At 36.8% G+C, this 18911-nt stretch overlaps 1 protein-coding gene across 2 annotated transcripts; it reads right to left on the reverse strand.

The window, feature by feature from the left end:
• Nucleotides 1-4556: 4556 nt before the first annotated feature.
• On the reverse strand, nt 4557-18819 carry LOC115926594 (DC-STAMP domain-containing protein 2-like). 2 transcript variants are annotated; one of them, XM_030991428.1, is made up of 7 exons: nt 18663-18819; nt 17505-17696; nt 16842-16992; nt 15593-15756; nt 14840-15010; nt 8092-8236; nt 4557-6295 (listed from the first exon to the last, which is right to left on the reverse strand). In XM_030991428.1, exons 1-7 carry the CDS (start codon nt 18816-18818, stop codon nt 5013-5015), a joined length of 2262 nt encoding a protein of 753 aa, XP_030847288.1. In that variant the 5' UTR covers nt 18819; the 3' UTR covers nt 4557-5012. The 2 variants fall into 2 exon arrangements, with proteins under 2 accessions (XP_030847288.1, XP_030847289.1); XM_030991429.1 differs by lacking the exons at nt 4557-6295; nt 8092-8236 and adding exons at nt 11887-13368; nt 13951-14095.
• Nucleotides 18820-18911: the final 92 nt, after the last annotated feature.

Here is an 18911-nt window from a genome sequence, read left to right on the forward strand (position 1 = left end):
CAGCTCAAGATTCGACCTCGAAACTTGAAACTCGACCTTGAGAAATTAGCTCGAGATATTTTGCTCAGCGTTAGCGCATAGTGCGAGTCTTCGGTCTGGTGAAGACGCACAGGACAAATAGCTCGATATTTTGCCAAATAGTGGGATATTTTGCAAACTATCCCAAGATATCTTGGGATGACAATCCCGACCAAATATCCCGCTAATTGCTACTTCGGTCTGATGAAGACGCAAATTAGCTGGATAGTTTGCGATCGGGATAGTTCAAATAGCTGGATATTTGGCAATCTCGAGATATTGAAGACAGGCTTCAGACCGGTTTCCAAAACAGGGATTGCTCAACACAATTATTCAAATAATCTTCAGATAATGTGGGTACATTTGGTATTGCTGATGCTAGATTTGGACCGATGTTTACAAAGAAATCATTAAATTCATTGGTAATTTCAGAATCAGTTTTTAGAACCTCATCATTTCTATTAATACTCCTAATAACTTTTTTTTTTTTTTACCTGAGTACCTTTGTTACCATTATTTCTCCCATTTAGTAATTCATTTATGATGTTCCATATTTTACCAGTGTTATTGCTGTTCTCAGCTAACATATCACTTTAATAATTTCTCTTGGCATTGCGAAGAACAGTCGTTAATACGTTTCTGTAGCTCCGATATTTTTGTACATCACTTGCATCAAAATTAGATTTTCTTACTTTTAAAACGATTTATATTTTTTCCGAACAGACTTCATTATTGATTTGATTATCCAAGGTTTTTTATAAGCGCGACCTTTGCAGCTTCTTTTCTCTTTGATTGGTGCATGTTTATTACAACCATTATTAAACAAATTATGCAAAATGGAATATGCCATGTTAACACCCGAGTGATTATCATACTTTTCGTAATATCATAATAGTGTATTTAATGTCTAATACTGTTACAGACTCACTAGTTACTCTTGTTGGATATTCTAGTTTCTGCTCCATTCCTACGCATTTCATCGCAGTTGAAAACCCTTCTGTTGTTCCGTCTGAACTTATTGAATTTTTATTTGAATCCCCTATTATAAAGGCCTGCCTTCACTCTCTCACATCGCTAGAGGGATCCAATGTTGTGGATGTGATATCCCCATTCAAAATATTTTTTCAAAAATCTGAAGAATGTTTTGCAGGGGGAGGGGGGCGGGGGAGGGGAAAAGGGGGGGGGGGGGTGTTGGAAAGTTTGAGCTAAGAATTTTCGGCAAATAACTTGGTCTGACACCCAAAGTTTAAGGAGAGGATCCAGGCATTGCCCTCTACCTAAATTGTTTATATTTTAATTATTTTATTTGTTTTAATTTTTTTTATGGAGGTTTTTTTTTTACAGCCTTGTTTTAAAATCAAACCCAAACCCAATCAAACTATATAAGAATAGAAAAGACATGCCCCAGGACGGATAATGAGCTGTGCAATTTGAAATAACAATTGCTAATTAGCATTATAGATAAAAACATCCAAAGCATCACAAAACATGCCATAGACCTAATGATTGATATTTGAGATCTGATTTTAGGCACAGTATGTTCACTGAGTGGACATGTATGTTAGATTTTAGTTATCATTTTTGCATTTACATGATTAGTTTTCAGTTTTGGGGGTATTTGTTTCATTAATACATAATTAGCTTCAAACATGATATACATCATACAAATATCAAGAAACAAGGCATGCTAGCAAAGATATCAAAATGTGAATAACTTAAGTCTTAGATGAATGACCACAGAACATAATGACAAATACCAAGTTTCTAGTTTAAACCGAAATATGTTTTGGATACATTTTTTGGTTTTGCATTAATTCTGCTGTTGCTCAAATTATCAATTGATAGCGCATAATTTACCAATCACTATGGCCCGATGTATGGCGTTTCTATTTGAATTTGGTAGGATTAAATTTCAAACTGTGTTGTAAATTAGCCAAAACGAAAGGTACTATTAAAGATCGAGAAACTGCCTGGATCCTACCATTGAATTTATTATTTATATATTTATTTTTATTAACAGGATAGCCAATTCAACACCAGTTGATCTCCCATGGGGCCCTGCGAGTAAAAACAATCATACGATCAAATCGATTACAGGAAACTAGCAAGTCAGAATAAACATAGCCTACAGAGAATTGAAATTCACGTAATCAAAATAAAAAGTTAAAGATTTCTTTGCATTATGGTAGATTTTGAATGAGTCGAATGTGTGTTTTGTTTTTCACTTCAAGTGGTAAATTATCAATTTTGGTAAATGGTCTAAAGACGCTATTAATTAAGTTTGATTGATTAAAATTCATTTTTATTTTTGTTTTTATATTTTTGATTTTCATCTTTTAAAATTTGTTTTGGTATATAAAGAGTAGCCAGCAGCTCAGAATGAGACGGTCACTGTACACGGTAATAAAGTATTTACAAAGTAATTTTACATTATATAAAATATTGTCAATAATATTTGAGAGTAAAAATACATGATATTTCGTTACAAGCCTACTTATTATTGATAGAGTTGTTTTAAATATATAGTACTGTACTGCATATTATAAATCTGCACTGTGTTATTTCAAATTAAGATATTATAAGATTATACTTGGGAATTTGCATGAATCATATATCAATTAAGCGTTGGGTGTATTATTATTTAACTTAGTTACTGGCGCCATCTATTGTCAGTAAATACCTTGTTGAATGGTTAGTCGAGGTTCGGGATCGCATTTGTTTATGTTTTAGTTTTCTTTTTAGTAGGCCTCAGTTACTGGGGTAGAGTTATCAGGTCGCACTAAAATTCGCACATAGTTTAGTCAGCCCCTTTATAAGCGGGGTTTCGTTTAGATATTTCAGATATATATTCTTATTTTAGATCAAGATTATCATGTTTGCAGGGGGTGCTAGCATTCTGTATTTATATTTGTATATAACAACAATATATGATGATGCTTTATCACTTAAGAATATAATAAATATTACCACAGAACATGACAATTGCATGCCCTATTTCTACTTTAAATTTGACATTGGCTTCATTATCTTATCTTTGTATTGTAACGGGACCTTAATTAAATATCTTCGTTGTTTGATAATGATTATAATGATGATATCTGATATTGTTGTAAGTTAAAAAGAATATCAATATGAGGGAAAACAATCTGTCTTGAATCAAACAAATTAATATCTATACTGAAAATAAAGATGTACGCCGAAATAAAACACCGTGAACATTATAATTACAGCTATAGCATTTATTACGTTTTCCACAATAACGGCGAGTTTCACAATCTCTTATTTACAATGTCATATATATAATTCAAAATAAACCATTCAATATACTATTCGATATAATATACTAAACATCCCTCAGTGGCAGTCTATTCGGAATCTGATCATTAGGCAATTATGTAAACATATACAAAATATATTAACAGTATTAACATGCTGCATAATTCATGGAAATAAAACGAAACAAGAATGCACAGCGTACTCTTTTAATCCTTCTGGTACGTCGAAATTGTAATTATAGACATCATCTCGTAATTATCGACTAAGAAAAGCCTGACTGTCTTTTTCTTCTTCTTGAGCTTCATATTAAGCTTATGGGTTATGTTTGATAGAACACCGTTTTTTGGTGAAAATGAATGATAAATAATCACGGACTTTGATTAAATTTACGCACCTGAAAAAAGAAATTGCTATAAATAAAGAATTATCACTAATTGCATATCAGCTTTACTGCATCATACCCGTTTCTAGTTATCTAAATCGCGAATAAAATGTCATTTTATTTCATTTCTATTTCATACTGGCAAGAATCTGGCTCATTTAAATAACCAATAGTTCGAAGGTATACTGGATTAATACTAAGTATAGACTTGTACATATGTATCTCGGTGATTGAAACGATTGTTGATAAAAAAAAACTTTATTCATTTCATTTGGTTACCATGGTTACATGCATTTTTATTACCTTTTGATTAACTTACGAGAAAATGAAAAAGGATAAAAACAAATACATCACAAGAAGCCTTTATGCGACACAATTACATGTATCATAAGTGAATAAATTAATATTCTACAAACACTATACATTCGAATGAAAAATATTAAAAACAAAATGCAGATAGTCCACAATGTTTTGAGTAATGCATTGCATTAATGGGGCAGCCTCAACTATCTTAACTTTGAAGATTTCGATAAAATAGGTAAAAGATATCAGGTAGTCGACAAATCAGACACAGTTTATTTAGATTTAATGAATTTAAAAAGAACCACCACTATTAATTTTAAGCAAATTTCCATAGACTATCTAGCTGCGCCGGTCGTCAGCTAAATTAAATGGTGTGTAAATGAAAATTAATTTAAAAGAGTTTATTAATGGCTAGATAGAGCTGAAAGGGCTGGTCATACTCGCATAATGGGGGAGATTTACAGAATACGTATGAAGCATCCAATGAGTCCGTTGCACACGAGGCGTTATTTTGATTGACGTAGGAGACTGGGCCCTGTTTCATATAACTTGATATCAATAACAAGTTACAAGCTACTGTTATAAGCTACTGAAACCATGGCATCTGATTGGCTGAGAGCAAGTTTATCATAGAAATTAAGCATTTGTTATTGAAAAAAGTTTTATGAAACGGGCCCCGGGTGTGGTCTTTGTGACGCGCCATGTGAGAAAGACAACGTACAAAACGAGCAAGAAAGGATGAAAAATGAGCATTGCGTTGATTACTGGGGGAGTGTAGTCATCTCCGTCATTATTTGATAAGCTTTAGGTGATAATGCAGTCGAATTGACGCCATATGTTCGACTGGTATTCGCATGAAATGACCTGGTAATTTTAAAGGCAATTTACCACGTGTGAACGAGGCTTCAAAATTCGTGATTTTGATCAATTTTTTGGGATCAATTACTGGTAGCACGTTCAAACCAATATGGAAAGCTGAAGGCCTTGTCATTGTGGTATGATTTAGGAACAAACAAGGTGACAAGCTCTAGGCCTACATCTTTTGTTCTTCGTCCAATGGTACTTTTCCCAAGTTGATGGTACAATCACACAGCGAGCATTTTCCTTGCAATGCTCTGGCGCATTCCTCACAATAAACCCCGTCACAGTCTTGGTCAGAGCAGTATACCAAGAGACCATCATCCGGGCTACTACAACCTAAGCATTGCGTTTGTTTTAAACCGCAACAGGTGAAGAGACACTTACAGCAAGGGAACTTCATTGTCAAATAAGAAGATATACTGATTTTGTTGTAAGCGTCCTTCTCTTTCTTGTTCCGTCTAACGGATTGGCAAAGCATTTTCATCAGGGACTGTCTTTTCTGCAAGGTGCGACCATAGAGGTAAGCAATGCGTTCTACCTCTCGCTCTGGGTAGTAGTACGCGGCAATGTAACGGAGAAGACGTTGGGCGTAGGCCTGCGAGAGCGTCATCAAGATAGTGACAAAGTAGAGGACGCTGATGATGATAGACAAGTTTTTGTCAGGTATAATGGGCTGTGGTAGGCAGACGGTGGTGTCGAGTGAGGTGTTGAAAGCAGACGTGGCCTTGAAGCCTTCGTTGAAGAGAATCCTTACAAGATCAGCCACAACACCATTTCCTCCGATTTCAACATCAGTGCCGGCCTCTCCTGATGTGGCAATCTGGACATCACCGTGCTCTCGAATCTTGCTAAGCAACCAGTAAAGTCCAAAGTCAATGAACATCAGAAGCCCAGCAATGATGGAATGTAGACAGACAGTCGAAAGCCCAAATTTGAAGTAGCCCTTCTCCGATTTGCATAGACGAACAGCAGTCACGTCAATGAGTCGGTTCCGTTCGTTCTTTTTCAGTGGTAGAAGGTGATGTTGTCCATTTTCACTGCGGTTGGCATCTAGCTTCTTAAACTGTGCAGTGATGTACTGGTTGTCGTATGAGTCCTTGGTGCGGTAGTTGGAGTGGTACATGTATGACTTAAAGAGCACCCAGACGAAGGACAGTGCTAGGAGTTTGTCAGAGAAGGATAGGATCCAGTCGACGTAGCTGTAAGCTTCGTCCAGCTCTGCAGAGATGGCCTCTTGGATGTGCTCAGCGGTCGTGCTCGAGTTTGAACGCTTCTCGAAATAACGCGAGAAATCGACATCGGCCGAAAAGGTGTCCACTACGCTCTGCATTGCAGTGCGCGTGTTCAAGAGGGCGTTGTTTACGGCATTGTCCAGATAGGCCGGTGTGGCACAGATACTGTTAATTTTCAGAAGACTACATACGGCGTCTGCGTTAAAAATCTCACACACTTGACCTGAAAAAGACAAGAGATAAACAAATTAAATCGTTACAAATAATTAAACATGTTTTTCAAACTTCAATATCTTCGATTCTTGCTATTGCAATTTTTAGCTTTAAAAAATGGAGAACAAATTCCGGATTTAAAGGATTAAAACATATTTTTCTACAAAACCGTGACCTGTAGAAGAAAAGGAATTGTATTTAGTTTTTTTGTTTGTTCAATCCTTATCATCACATTTGATTGAGCGCGCACAAGACCGCAGGTCAACGAGGTCGAAGCTCTTGTGAGATTAATATTTAGAAAGAATTCTGGGACCGTCTCTTCAGTCTCTCCGGTGTCTTGAACCTATATGGTATATCTTCGGTCAAGTGGGCTATAGTAGAACAGCATGCATACATTTAGATACGAGTAAAATTAACGATGCATCCGCACTATTCAATTATATATTTTGTATCCTGTGTCGCGCGTCAGTTCATAAGTCCAATTTTCTACTAGTGACTATCGTGCAACACTATGAGTTATCAATCAGTGGTAGATCAGTGCAGGGGCGACGGGGCGACTTCCAAAGTGGGGAGGGGGGCACCAACGAAAAGGGGCACTTTGGGGAAAAAGGGCACCTACACAGGGAAATCTCAACGCGAAAATATCCAATTTTTTAGACCTTGGTATATACCACTACATTGTGATTAAATAATCAGGGGTGATTTCAATATTTATTTCTTTTTATACATCATACAAAATATTGCTTAAGCATCAGACTTTGTAGTTGGATGTCATGGTCTGAAATTTATTTGCGAACGAGTGAACTGAGCGAGGAACAATTTAAAGATTTGTGAGGTCACAGTGCGAAAAATTACATCTTATAAAGAGGAAAAAACCCAATCCTCGCGAGGTTATATAAGCACATTCTTATAACGGAAGAATGAAAAAACCTTTGATATGTAACTAAATTATATCATCTAAAAATGCGAGCGAGCTTTGGGGTTAAGTGCTCTTAGTCGCTTAAAATTAGGAACATGTTTAATGACGAGGAGAAAAGGGGATACTTATCGAAAGGTATAAGACACTTATTAGAAAAGAAAAGGAGCACGTGTCAAAGTACAAAGGGTGATTATCAGAGGTGATAATTGGGCACTCCTTACACCTAAAAGAGGCACGCACCAGGGATGGGAAAAGGCACTTATGAGAAAGGAAAAGGGGCACGTGTCAAAATAAAAGGGACAGTTATTAGAGGTCAAAAGGGACACTCATCAGAAATAAAAAGAGTATTTATCAGGAGGGTAAGGGGCACTTGTCAAAGTAAAATGAGTATCTCTCAGATTTTAATAGAGACAACTTATTGGAGTTGAAGGAGGCACTTATCTGAAGTGAAAATAAGCATCTTCTCGTATCTAAAAAGAATCATTTACCAGAGATAAAAGGGGCACTTATGAGCATGGAGAATGGACACTTATTGCAAAGGAAAATGGGAACTTGTCGAAGGTGAAAAGAGGAAGGGGCACTTTCACAAATTAATAGGGACACCTGTCAAAGTAAAAGGGGCACTTTTCCCTATGTAAAAAGGAGCACTTTTGGGGTACTCGAAAAATAGGGACACTGTGACCCCTCCCCTCCTTGCCCGCGGGAGCGCCGCCTCTGGATCAGTGTCCTAATATCCGGGAGATCCTGGGTTCGAAATCAAGTCAACGCACGATTAAGTCCCTTGGTAAGGCAGTGATCGTCATTATCAAATCCTTTGGATAAGACATAAATCCGTACATTTGCCGTATTTAACTTGTGGCATCTTCAACTGAATCAAGATAACTTACCAACGGAGGTTGGGACCCTTTTATCTCTCATAAATGTTTGGCAGTCGATGTAGACATTATTCAAGTTCCGATCGCAACTCCGGTAAGCTGATCCTAAGATGTCGTCACAGGCCCTTGCCGCTTTTCCCAGTTCTCTCCCTGCAGCCTGTGTTAAAGAAAGGAATTGACCATGTTTAAATGCAATTGGGTTTCAGACGATTTAAAGAAAGAAAAAAAGGACCCTAACGTTTCATGATTTGTGATTGATTCAAATCGATCGAAACTTGTAGGACTTTGGTTCATAATATTTCAATCAAAACCTTCCAGATTACGAACAAGGCATTGTGCCTTTGATATTGATTGTATCATTGCGATCGATTTAGATCATTCGCAAATCTTAACAAGCCTGGGCACAAATTTGTTTTCTATCTTCTAACCAAAGATTGAAATCCACACTTACATTCGCTTTACATAGCAAAGTTATATCCACTCAATGGCTGTTTACTGTGAAAAAGGAAAACCGATGCTGGATTTAGGTTTGTGTGCAAATTTGGGCTTAGCAAAGGAATTTAGGCTGAGGGTTAAGTTTTTCTTTTGTTATATGTGATTTCAGAACAGAATTAATAGAATACGGACTAGTATTTTGACGCATTAGACCGAACATATACCGTGTATACAAGAACAGCCTGTCTGTGCTAAATGACTGGGTTCAGGTATGTGATAATATTGACAACATGCTCTCGTCGATCAGTGCACATGCCATGCGCTATGCAATATTCATTATCATTAGCAGCATCATCAGCATCACCATCTTCGGCATCAGCACCACCGCCACCATCGTCATCGTCATCATCATCAGCAGCAGTATCATTAGATGACGACGGAATAGCATTATTTATGAATGGTTTACGAATAAATTAACTTGAAACTGTGCTCTTTTTTTTTAGAACGTGGAGTCTTTATTATTTGTAAACATACACTATATCTAAAAGCAGTTTAGTCATATCAATCTTGATAAAATTCAAAATGAATTATCTATCGTAGTACCTAGACTGAAATAGCATGTAACATGTAATAAAATAACATAATTGTAGTTATGAATAACTTTTCTTTTGTATCCCTTCCGATGTGTACACACTAAGAAATAAGGGTGCAGTTGGGGTGCAGATTTGCATCCACCTACGGGTATTCGGCAGATCAGAGGGTGCTGCTATTGTAGCTGAATTGTAACTGTATTTGTGTAAGGTAAGATATACCTACTCCTTTAATAAAAACATATGCATCATGCGTACAAAGCGTGGTTTCTGCCTTATCCATGTCCAAATCTAAGAACCAACCATCATGAAACATTACAAATTCAAATTTCAATTTTTCAAATTTATTCATGTTTCCAACAAAACATTATAAATCAATTATAAGCATTTAAAACAAATTCAAGAAATACATGTTGAAAACAGAGAGTCCACTAAAAAGCAATGCTTGTACAAGTGTGAACATCTTAAATGAAACTTAGGAATAATGAGTAATTAAATTAACTAATCTGTAACTACAAATTTGACACGATCGACTTAGGGTCATCTTTGTATAATTATAATCATTTCAAAAATTTCAAACAACAGCGTCAAACAATTCAAACAATATTCAAGTAGCTTAGCTACATTTATGCAAAACCAGAATATTTTATTTCAGCACTGCATCGTTTTACTCCTTTAATCACTGATAATGCATTAGTTCCAAATAAACTTCCAATAAATGAATCAGAACACTACAGCACACAACTAAAAGGTAGTCACACAAATGATGTGAACCAACCGCAAACGATGACCAAAAATGGATCAACATCGAGTTTTCGTAAGGTACTGCTTTTGTAATTCATTAAAATGAATAATATCATTAGTTTAATAAGTTGTTCTGAAGTTGTAAAGTTCTGTTAGGTCATGTATAAAACAAAAAATACGTTGACTGGACTAATTTCTTCCACTATACGGCATACTGGCCAACGTACTTCCTTTAATTCATTATTATCAGTTTCAAAAGTCATGTGACAAAAAAAGAAATATGTACATGGAGATAATATATCATTTGAAATTGCATTGAAAATATACATGTATAAGAATCAAAATACCTGCTTTGTACAAACTATTATAATACAGCAAGAGTTAATCACCGTTTCCATTTTCTATATGTTCATTTTTGTAACGTTCTAATCATATTCCAGATTAATAAATCTTCAAAAATCTTCGATTGCAGAGATTAATAGTATATAATGGAAAGGTCTGAAAGGAAAACAACACGTAGACCTATCGTGTCTATAAACTTAATTGTATAAATAGTTCATCAAAGTCTTTCTACTTCTGCATAGTTCCTCTCTAATTCTAATCGGCAAATACAGTAGTTACTATATGACACGAAATTGTTTAGTACATTAGTAAATGTTTCAGTAACTGAGAACAAAATGATTTGATAAAGGATGCGCTTATATAATCTAAGAGAAGTAAACAAAAATGTAAGTACCTTTCTAAAAGAAAACCCATATGATTAAAAAATAGTACTTTAGTAACTCCCTTCCTAAGATGGAACAAAACATCATAGTTACTTAATCAGCTTTCTTTCTAAGTAAATAATTGAAGTGTAGTACATATTATGTTACATTTTTTTTTAAAGTAAAGTAATTGAAATGTAGTACTTAAGTTATTTTCTTACAAAGTAAAGTAATTGAAGTGTAGTACTTGAGTAACTTTCTTACAAAGAAAACTAATTGAAGTGTAGTACTTGAGTGAGTAACTTTCTTACAAAGTAAACAAATTTCAATGTAGTTCTTGAGTAACTTTCTTACCAAGTAAAGTAATTGAAGTGTAGTACTTGAGTAACTTTCTTACAAAGAAAACTAATTGAAGTGTAGTACTTGAGTAACTTTCTTACAAAGTAAACTAATTTCAATGTAGTTCTTGAGTAACTTTCTTACAAAGTAAAGTAATTGAAGTGTAGTACTTAAGTAACTTTCTTACAAAGAAAACTAATTGAAGTGTAGTACTTGAGTAACTTTCTTACAAAGTAAACAAATTTCAATGTAGTTCTTGAGTAACTTTCTTACCAAGTAAAGTAATTTAAGTGTAGTACTTGAGTAACTTTCTTACAAAGTAAACTAATTGCAATGTAGTTCTTGAGTAACTTTCTTACCAAGTAAAGTAATTGAAGTGTAGTACTTGAGTAACTTTCTTACAAAGTAAAGTGATTGAAATGTAGTACTTAAGTTACTTTCTTACCAAGTAAAGTAATTTAAGTGTAGTACTTGAGTAACTTTCTTACAAAGTAAAGTAATTTGAGTGTAGTACTTAAGTTACTTTCTTACAAAGTAAAGTAATTGAAGTGTAGTACTTGAGTAACTTTCTTACAAAGTAAACTAATTGAAATGTAGTTCTTGAGTAACTTTCTTACCAAATAAAGTAATTGAAATGTATTACTTAAGTTACTTTCTTACCAAGTAAAGTTATTGAAATGTAGTACTTAAGTTACTTTCTTATTAAATATTCGAAGTGCAGTACAGCTTTCATAGTACTAGGATGGCACAAGTAATTTAAAAATAATACTTTAATACGTTTCTTGCTAAGTGAGTACAAATAATTTAAGAGCAGTACGTTAGTACATCCCCTTTTTATTTCCGTATTATTTCTTCAATACACTACGTATCAATGACTTCAATTTTCCTAAATGATTCCTCAAATGGATTACAATAAATAGAAAAACAAACACTCCATGGTAATTCTATTTTTCGCTATTATCTCTTTTCAACCAAAATATGAATGTTTTGCCTAAATTTATTTAATCTTGAAGGCTTTAATCAAGTATCTGCATTAGCATTTCATCAAATTTGAAATGAATAAAAACAGATACACCATCATATTGTCTTGAAATCATTTGCACGGATTGACAAACTTAGGAAATACCGTATCTAGTAGATTAATCGCAGTTTAATGTTTCCGAATGTCTTTAGTTATAAACTAGCGAAAACACACTAGAATTGGTGTTCAGCTTCTTCTGGTTTCTGCCCTAGGCTTATTATATCATCACAAATGATACACTTTCCTTTCAATGCGCATGCGCACTCCTCGCAATACACTCCATCACATTCCCCATCCGAGCAGTAAGCAAGGAACCCGTCATCCGGGCAACGACAGCCAAGACACTGTAACTTTTTAAACCCACAGAAGCTCAGGAGTGATTTACAACAAGGAATATTTCTGGCAAGGTATGCCGTTATGCTGATCCGTTCATTTGCGTCTCGTTCTTTCTTGTTTATTTTCACTGCATCTCGCAACATCTTCTTTAGCGTTTGTCTCTTCTGCATGGTGCGTCCGTACAGGTACTTGGTGCGTTCTACTTCGCGCTCGGGGTAGTAGTAGGCAGCGATGTAACGGAGTAGCCGGCGCGCGTACGCCTGAGACAACACCATGATAATGGTGGTGGCGTAGAGGAAACCTATAGCAACAGCCAAATTGTTGTTTGGTGGGCTCGGTTGTGGCAGACATTTTGTGGTGTTGAGGGTGGTGTTGAAGGCGGTGGACGCCTGGAAGCCCTCGGCAAATAGAAGACGGACAAACTCCGAGAGAATACCTGTTCCTCCTATGTCTACATTAGCCCCTGTTCCCCCTGACACCTCAACCTCATAACGGCCATGTTCTTGAATCTTTGACAATAGCCAGTACAGCCCGAAATCCATGAACATAAGGATTCCTGCAATGATGATGTGAAGGAGAACCCTTGAAAGTCCCAGGGTAAGGTACTGTTTTTCGGTTCTGCTAAGACGCAGAGCGGTGGCGTCGATAAGGTGATTCTTTTCATGCTTCTTGAGAGGCAGAATATGAGACGCTCCACGTTCCTTGCGACTAGAATCCAATCTTTTAAACTGAGCGGTAATGTATTGGTTATCAAATGAATCCTTGGAGCGATAGCTCGAGTGGTACATGTAGGACTTGATGCAAAGCCAGACGAAAGTGAGGGCCAGGAGCTTGTCCGAAATAGCTAGGACCCAGTCAATTTTGCTGTATGCTTCATCCAGCTCCTGTTGAATCGCTTCCTGGATTCGCTCAACGGTCGTACTCTGATTGACGTTGGTCTCAAATTGACGGGAAATGTCCACATCTGCAGAAAACGTATTGATGACGGACTGTATAGCCCTTCGTGTGCCTGCAAGAGAATCCGCTACAGCATTGTCCACATAGGCCGGTACCTGACAAACACTGTCGATATCCAGGATGGCACACAAGCCTCGTGCGTCGAAGATGTTGCAGACATCACCTACAAGAAACACATTGTACGGAATTAGAGGTAAAACCATTTGTGTATCAAACGTAGACTGACTTATTGTAATTATTATGTGATATGTATGTTTATATATTACGGATGGATAGCTGTTTCACAGAAAGTGAAATCAATTATCCTACGTGGTGAATGTTTAAGGATAATTTGATTATACGTGATAATGTATAGCATTCATGACCTATCTGGCTTTCAGAAAATGAGAAACAAACTAAATGTGAGACTTTATACGAAAGAAGTATTTTTACAAACTGACCAGAGATAATAATAATGTCTGTTGCTGAAAAATCCCTTTTCTACCTGTCATTTATGGTCGACTACCAGTGCAAATGCGAAACTTCGATCATACAAACAGCTTTCAAAACTGATTTGTGTTTTAAGGCACATGATATTTCCATGAACAAGGCTAAAAGCAATCCATCAGCCTTACAGCGGCTACAGAATTTACCTTATCCTCTTTTAAAATGATATTGATATTTGGCAATTCATTATACTTGGAATCTGCATATATAAACACTAATGAGGCATGGATGTTCGAATGTGTAGAAGATTGGCTCTTACCTAGAGATTCGAAAAGATTCTGCTGTGACAAGAACTCGACACAGTCTAAACGCACCCGATCAAGGCTGTCAACACATGACCTATGAGTGGATCCAATAATATCAGTACAACCATCTGCAGCCTCTTGGAGCGCGTCGGAGACTTGCTACAGGGAGAAACCAACGAGATGTTTTTGGTCCTCGGCACTAACTTATGCTTTTAGTTGCGTTTCGCGAGTGGTCTTCTGTAAGACAATGTGGACTGTCTTTGGTTGTCGCGCTATTGCCTTAAACTGATTGTTTCCGGAGTTGAATCGACCGCGGAAAACACCTACCGACATTGATCAAGTTAATGTTAAACTAAAATCATGTGTGCGTATACAGTAATGTTCTGCCCCCTATGTTACGTTATACCTGAACGCGAAAATTCCGAAGCAACTGCCGATGCTACTGGTTCTTCGTCAAGGAAATTGTAGTGGTGAAAGGGTGGAGGGGGTGTTTAGGTAGGATTACAATGACAGAGCACGATGCAGTGGGAATGTGAATTTGGAAACAGAATAGGAACTAGAAAAAGAACATTGCCTCCTTATCTCGTACATGAACATCAAATGGTTTCATTGCACCTTCATTCATAACGATTAGGGTTGCGAGGGAAATGGTATGTTGAAGATATCAAGATAGCAAGGATATAGCTTAAGATGCCATTAGGTCACACAAAACATTGTTTCCATTAAGAGTAAAGGAGCTAAGAGAATTTAGGTTTGACGGGTAAGATAGTAATTACATGCTTTACATGCCAACAGCAATCTGATCAATGTATTCAAATAATGCAATTTGGGTGCATAGCAAGAGTCAGATAAAACATTCGAGAAAGGATATTCAAAGAGCATGTCAAACAAAATGCAACTTACGTCGAGTCCTTCATTGAGTATACCGAGGCCATCTTCCACCGGTTGAAAGACCTCTTGAACCTGAGCTACGGCACCTTGGATCCGCCCTACACTGGTCAGAAGACCTTTGACATATGCATCAAGAACACGTTGAGCTGCCTCCTGGATCTCACGGGTCTGGTTGTAGGCGAGCTGGATAGAGGTTGGCAGAATGAGAGCGAGAGAGAGAGAGAGAGAATGAAAGGTGTTAGCACTTTGATGATTTATAATCAATATACATGAATGTTTATTTCCTTCTATTTACGACGCAAAAACCGATACATGGTTCTGACCGACATTACGGCAAATTGTATCGATCATTCACTTTAAAAAATAAAATCGACGTAAACTAATCGAAACCATGGAAAACAAGAGAGCTTCGAGAGGAGCAAATCTGTTCTGTCTATCATATTATTTCGAATATGAACCATAGCTTTTTAAAAAACTGAAAAATTGTTTAAACATAGGGGTCCCGCTACAGCACACTCTTTCTTAATATGCTAAACAATCTGAATTTGACCACATGGACACAGGCCAGATGTGGTCAAAATCATTTAAACTATTAAACATGATGTCAACCTTATAAGATATATTATTAACAGTGCAAATGAGTGATACCTTAGCGATGAACACGGACCAATATGGGTGTTGATCGTGTCTGGTATATTTTGTATAAAGATATTCCATGATGCAGTATTATTGAAGCATACTTAATTGGCTAAATCTATAATATACCTGTGCACTGCAGCTCATGGAGTCAGAAACTTCGTTGGAGTTCAGGTAGATGTTGTGGATAGGTCCGCGTAGTAGGAGGGTAACGATGAAGGTCAGGAAGGCAGCCCGCCCTCTGGAGGTGCAGATTGTTGGCACCATCAGGGCTGCAACACACCTTGCACGAACTGCCAAATAAAACATACGAATTAATAATTAATTAATTATTACCGACGGAGTTGCCAATGAAACAACAAAAACAGCATCATTGGCAACAAAATAGCGACTTACCGTAACACCCAAATGCGTTCGGATAATGTACAATACAATTAAAGTGTATACATTTCAAAAGGCAGACATGTAATGGGGTATTTAACCCAATTCAATAAAAACGATATGTGTGAGTAGCATAAGTAGGAGTCAGTGGCGGTGTAGGTACCGCCTCCCTCGTGTTGAAGGCCAACAATGGAAGGGAGGGAGGGAGGGGGTGAGTAAAACTAGCAATTGGTCTTCGTAAACAGGGCTGCCCAGATATATCAAACTCCCTTCTGTGTATTCCGCCTCCTGTTCATAAATTGCTCGATACGTCACGTTTCCCAAATGAGAACTGTAGACAATTGTTTGTATTTTGTGGTTTCTTTTCACTTCTTCATATTCATCATTATTATCAACTCAATACAAATATATGTAACAAGGAATAAATTGAGTATCAGTAGAAAAGAGCACAACTGAGATAAGGATGGCGTATTGTGTCTTACAATCATAATAATGCTTATTCCTCAGTCACACCGCCAAAAGTAACTTAAATCTCTCACCAAAGCGAGTAATTCTTAACCATTCGGGGGGGGGGGGGGGGAGGGGGGATAAGGTACGTTTTTATTGTACTGACCACTGACGGTCTGGGCAGCGCTTCACGAAACCGTCATAAGTTCCCCGATAGCCCATTGAAGCGTGTGTTAATTGAAACACACACGTTCCATTGGGACGTCGGTGAACTTGTACGTATGACGGTTGCTTGAAACGATGCCCTGATGTCGGTCTTGTCGAAGTGACTAAGGAAGGTATTAAAGCCCCTCTGCACTACTTATGGCTACTTGCGCCCTCTATATAGCAAACAATGCCTAATCAGTGCCTCATGGTCCCCCATGATCCTCTTTTTCTTATGTTAATTGAGAGCCGACTTGATGAGATAACCACGAGTCAGTGACCTTTCAGGGAGGTCTAATCCCCCCTGGCCAAACTAGTACAGACGGGCTTTAAGTAGAACTCTTACCAGTGAACGCGAGGCAAGGTGCCATGAAGAGAGTCCCGATTTTTGCGATGATGAGAGCCGGATAGATCGGGTAGTCGAGGCCGTAGTAGAGTCCTAAGAAGAGAAGACCACCGAGGATGAGACCGACTAGGAACCCAACGATGGCCTTGAGCTGCGGAGAGCGGAAAAGATGAGAGCGTAAAAAGGGATGGCCAGAAGAGAGGAATTAAAAACCCATCAAGTGTAGAATATTTATATTTTATTTAAGATACATGATTATCAAAAAAGATATTGTGGAATATCGTCCTCCTCGAGCTCCTCCTATTCGTAAAGGCCTGAAATAAAAAGTTCTTCCATATTATACTTCACTCCGATTTATGATTTCTTATCATCGCAAACCTGAACGATCACAATAATAATTTGTTGGCTTCGAATTAAAAATTTTAGAAATGAATTCCGACTCGACAAGGGCAACGATATAGTCAATCATAGGAAAAACGGCCAAAGACATCAATTCAAATTAGAAAGATTTAGACGGTTTGGAGAAATGGGGGTAGATTTAGTCACAAACTACACTACTCATTTTTGGGACCAGGAACGATTTTTTCGATTGACATATTGCCAACACCAACTAAACACCAACTAAAAAATATGAGATTCTTGTGACTTTAGAAAACCGCATACCTTTTTATGTGAACCACGATCACTGAGCAGAATGTCGTTGAGGAATTCGTTGCTAGCCACAAGACTCTTGGGCATGGACACCAAGCTACTCAAAGAACTCTTATTTCGCCTCCTTCTGGGATGCTGTCTCGATGGTGAACCGTTCGGTGTTGAGGGTGGAGAGGGTGTATTGCCTCCGTTAGAGAAAGATTTCTGAAAGAGGGTTTAAGGTGAAACAGAATTTAATGACATAATTAATTTTTGATTTGTATTTGTCTCTTGCAAAACAAGTTATGCGATAAAGTCTATAACTACTTCTACTAATGTTTAACCATCACTTCTATTTCTGTTGTTGCAACTACTGCTACTGCTATTATTTCTTCTACTGTTTATTATTATTATTATTATTATTATTATTATTATTATTACTTCTACTACTACCATTATACTACCACTACTACTCCTTCTACTACTACTACTACTACTACTAATACCACTACTATTACTACTACTACTACTACTATTTATACTACTACTACTACTACTATTTCTAATACTATAGTACTACCATTTCGTCTACTTCTATTTCTGCTATTACTACTACTACCAATTCTATTTCTACTACTTATATTACTACTACTACCAATTCTATTTCTACTACTTATATTACTACTACTACCAATTCTATTTCTACTACTTATATTACTACTACTACCAATTCTATTTCTACTACTTATATTACTACTACTACCAATTCTATTTCTACTACTTATATTACTACTACTACCAATTCTATTTCTACTACTTATATTACTACTACTACCAATTCTGTTTCTACTACTTATATTACTACTACTACCAATTCTATTTCTACTACTTATATTACTACTACTACCAATTCTATTTCTACTACTTATATTACTACTACTACCAATTCTATTTCTACTACTTATATTACTACTACTACCAATTCTATTTCTACTACTTATATTACTACTACTACCAATTCTATTTCTACTACTTATATTACTACTACTACCAATTCTATTTCTACTACTTATATTACTACTACTACCAATTCTATTTCTACTACTTATATTACTACTACTACCATTTCGAATACTTCTATTTCTGCTACTACTCCTACCGCTACTGCTACTACTTCATTTGTGGTATTACCTTTTCTGGAAGTGGTGAGAACCGAGGGGCCGTGTCCGCTTCATCATAACCCGACTTCTGTCGAACCATGTTGATCTTCAAAGAGTTCTCCACCTGTTTCAGACTGTTGGTCCTATCACCATCACTGACCATACCTTCTCCTAGATCAGTCCGCATGATAGGAAGGGTTGAACTGTCCTTCTTGGACGTACCGTCCACCAAGGATCGCAGGAGCTCCTCACGTAAGGTTTCCCGCCTTTTCTCACCCGG

Source organism: Strongylocentrotus purpuratus, unplaced genomic scaffold (assembly GCF_000002235.5).
Source record: "Strongylocentrotus purpuratus isolate Spur 01 unplaced genomic scaffold, Spur_5.0 spur5_scaffold_2, whole genome shotgun sequence".
Taxonomy (NCBI): domain Eukaryota; kingdom Metazoa; phylum Echinodermata; class Echinoidea; order Camarodonta; family Strongylocentrotidae; genus Strongylocentrotus; species Strongylocentrotus purpuratus.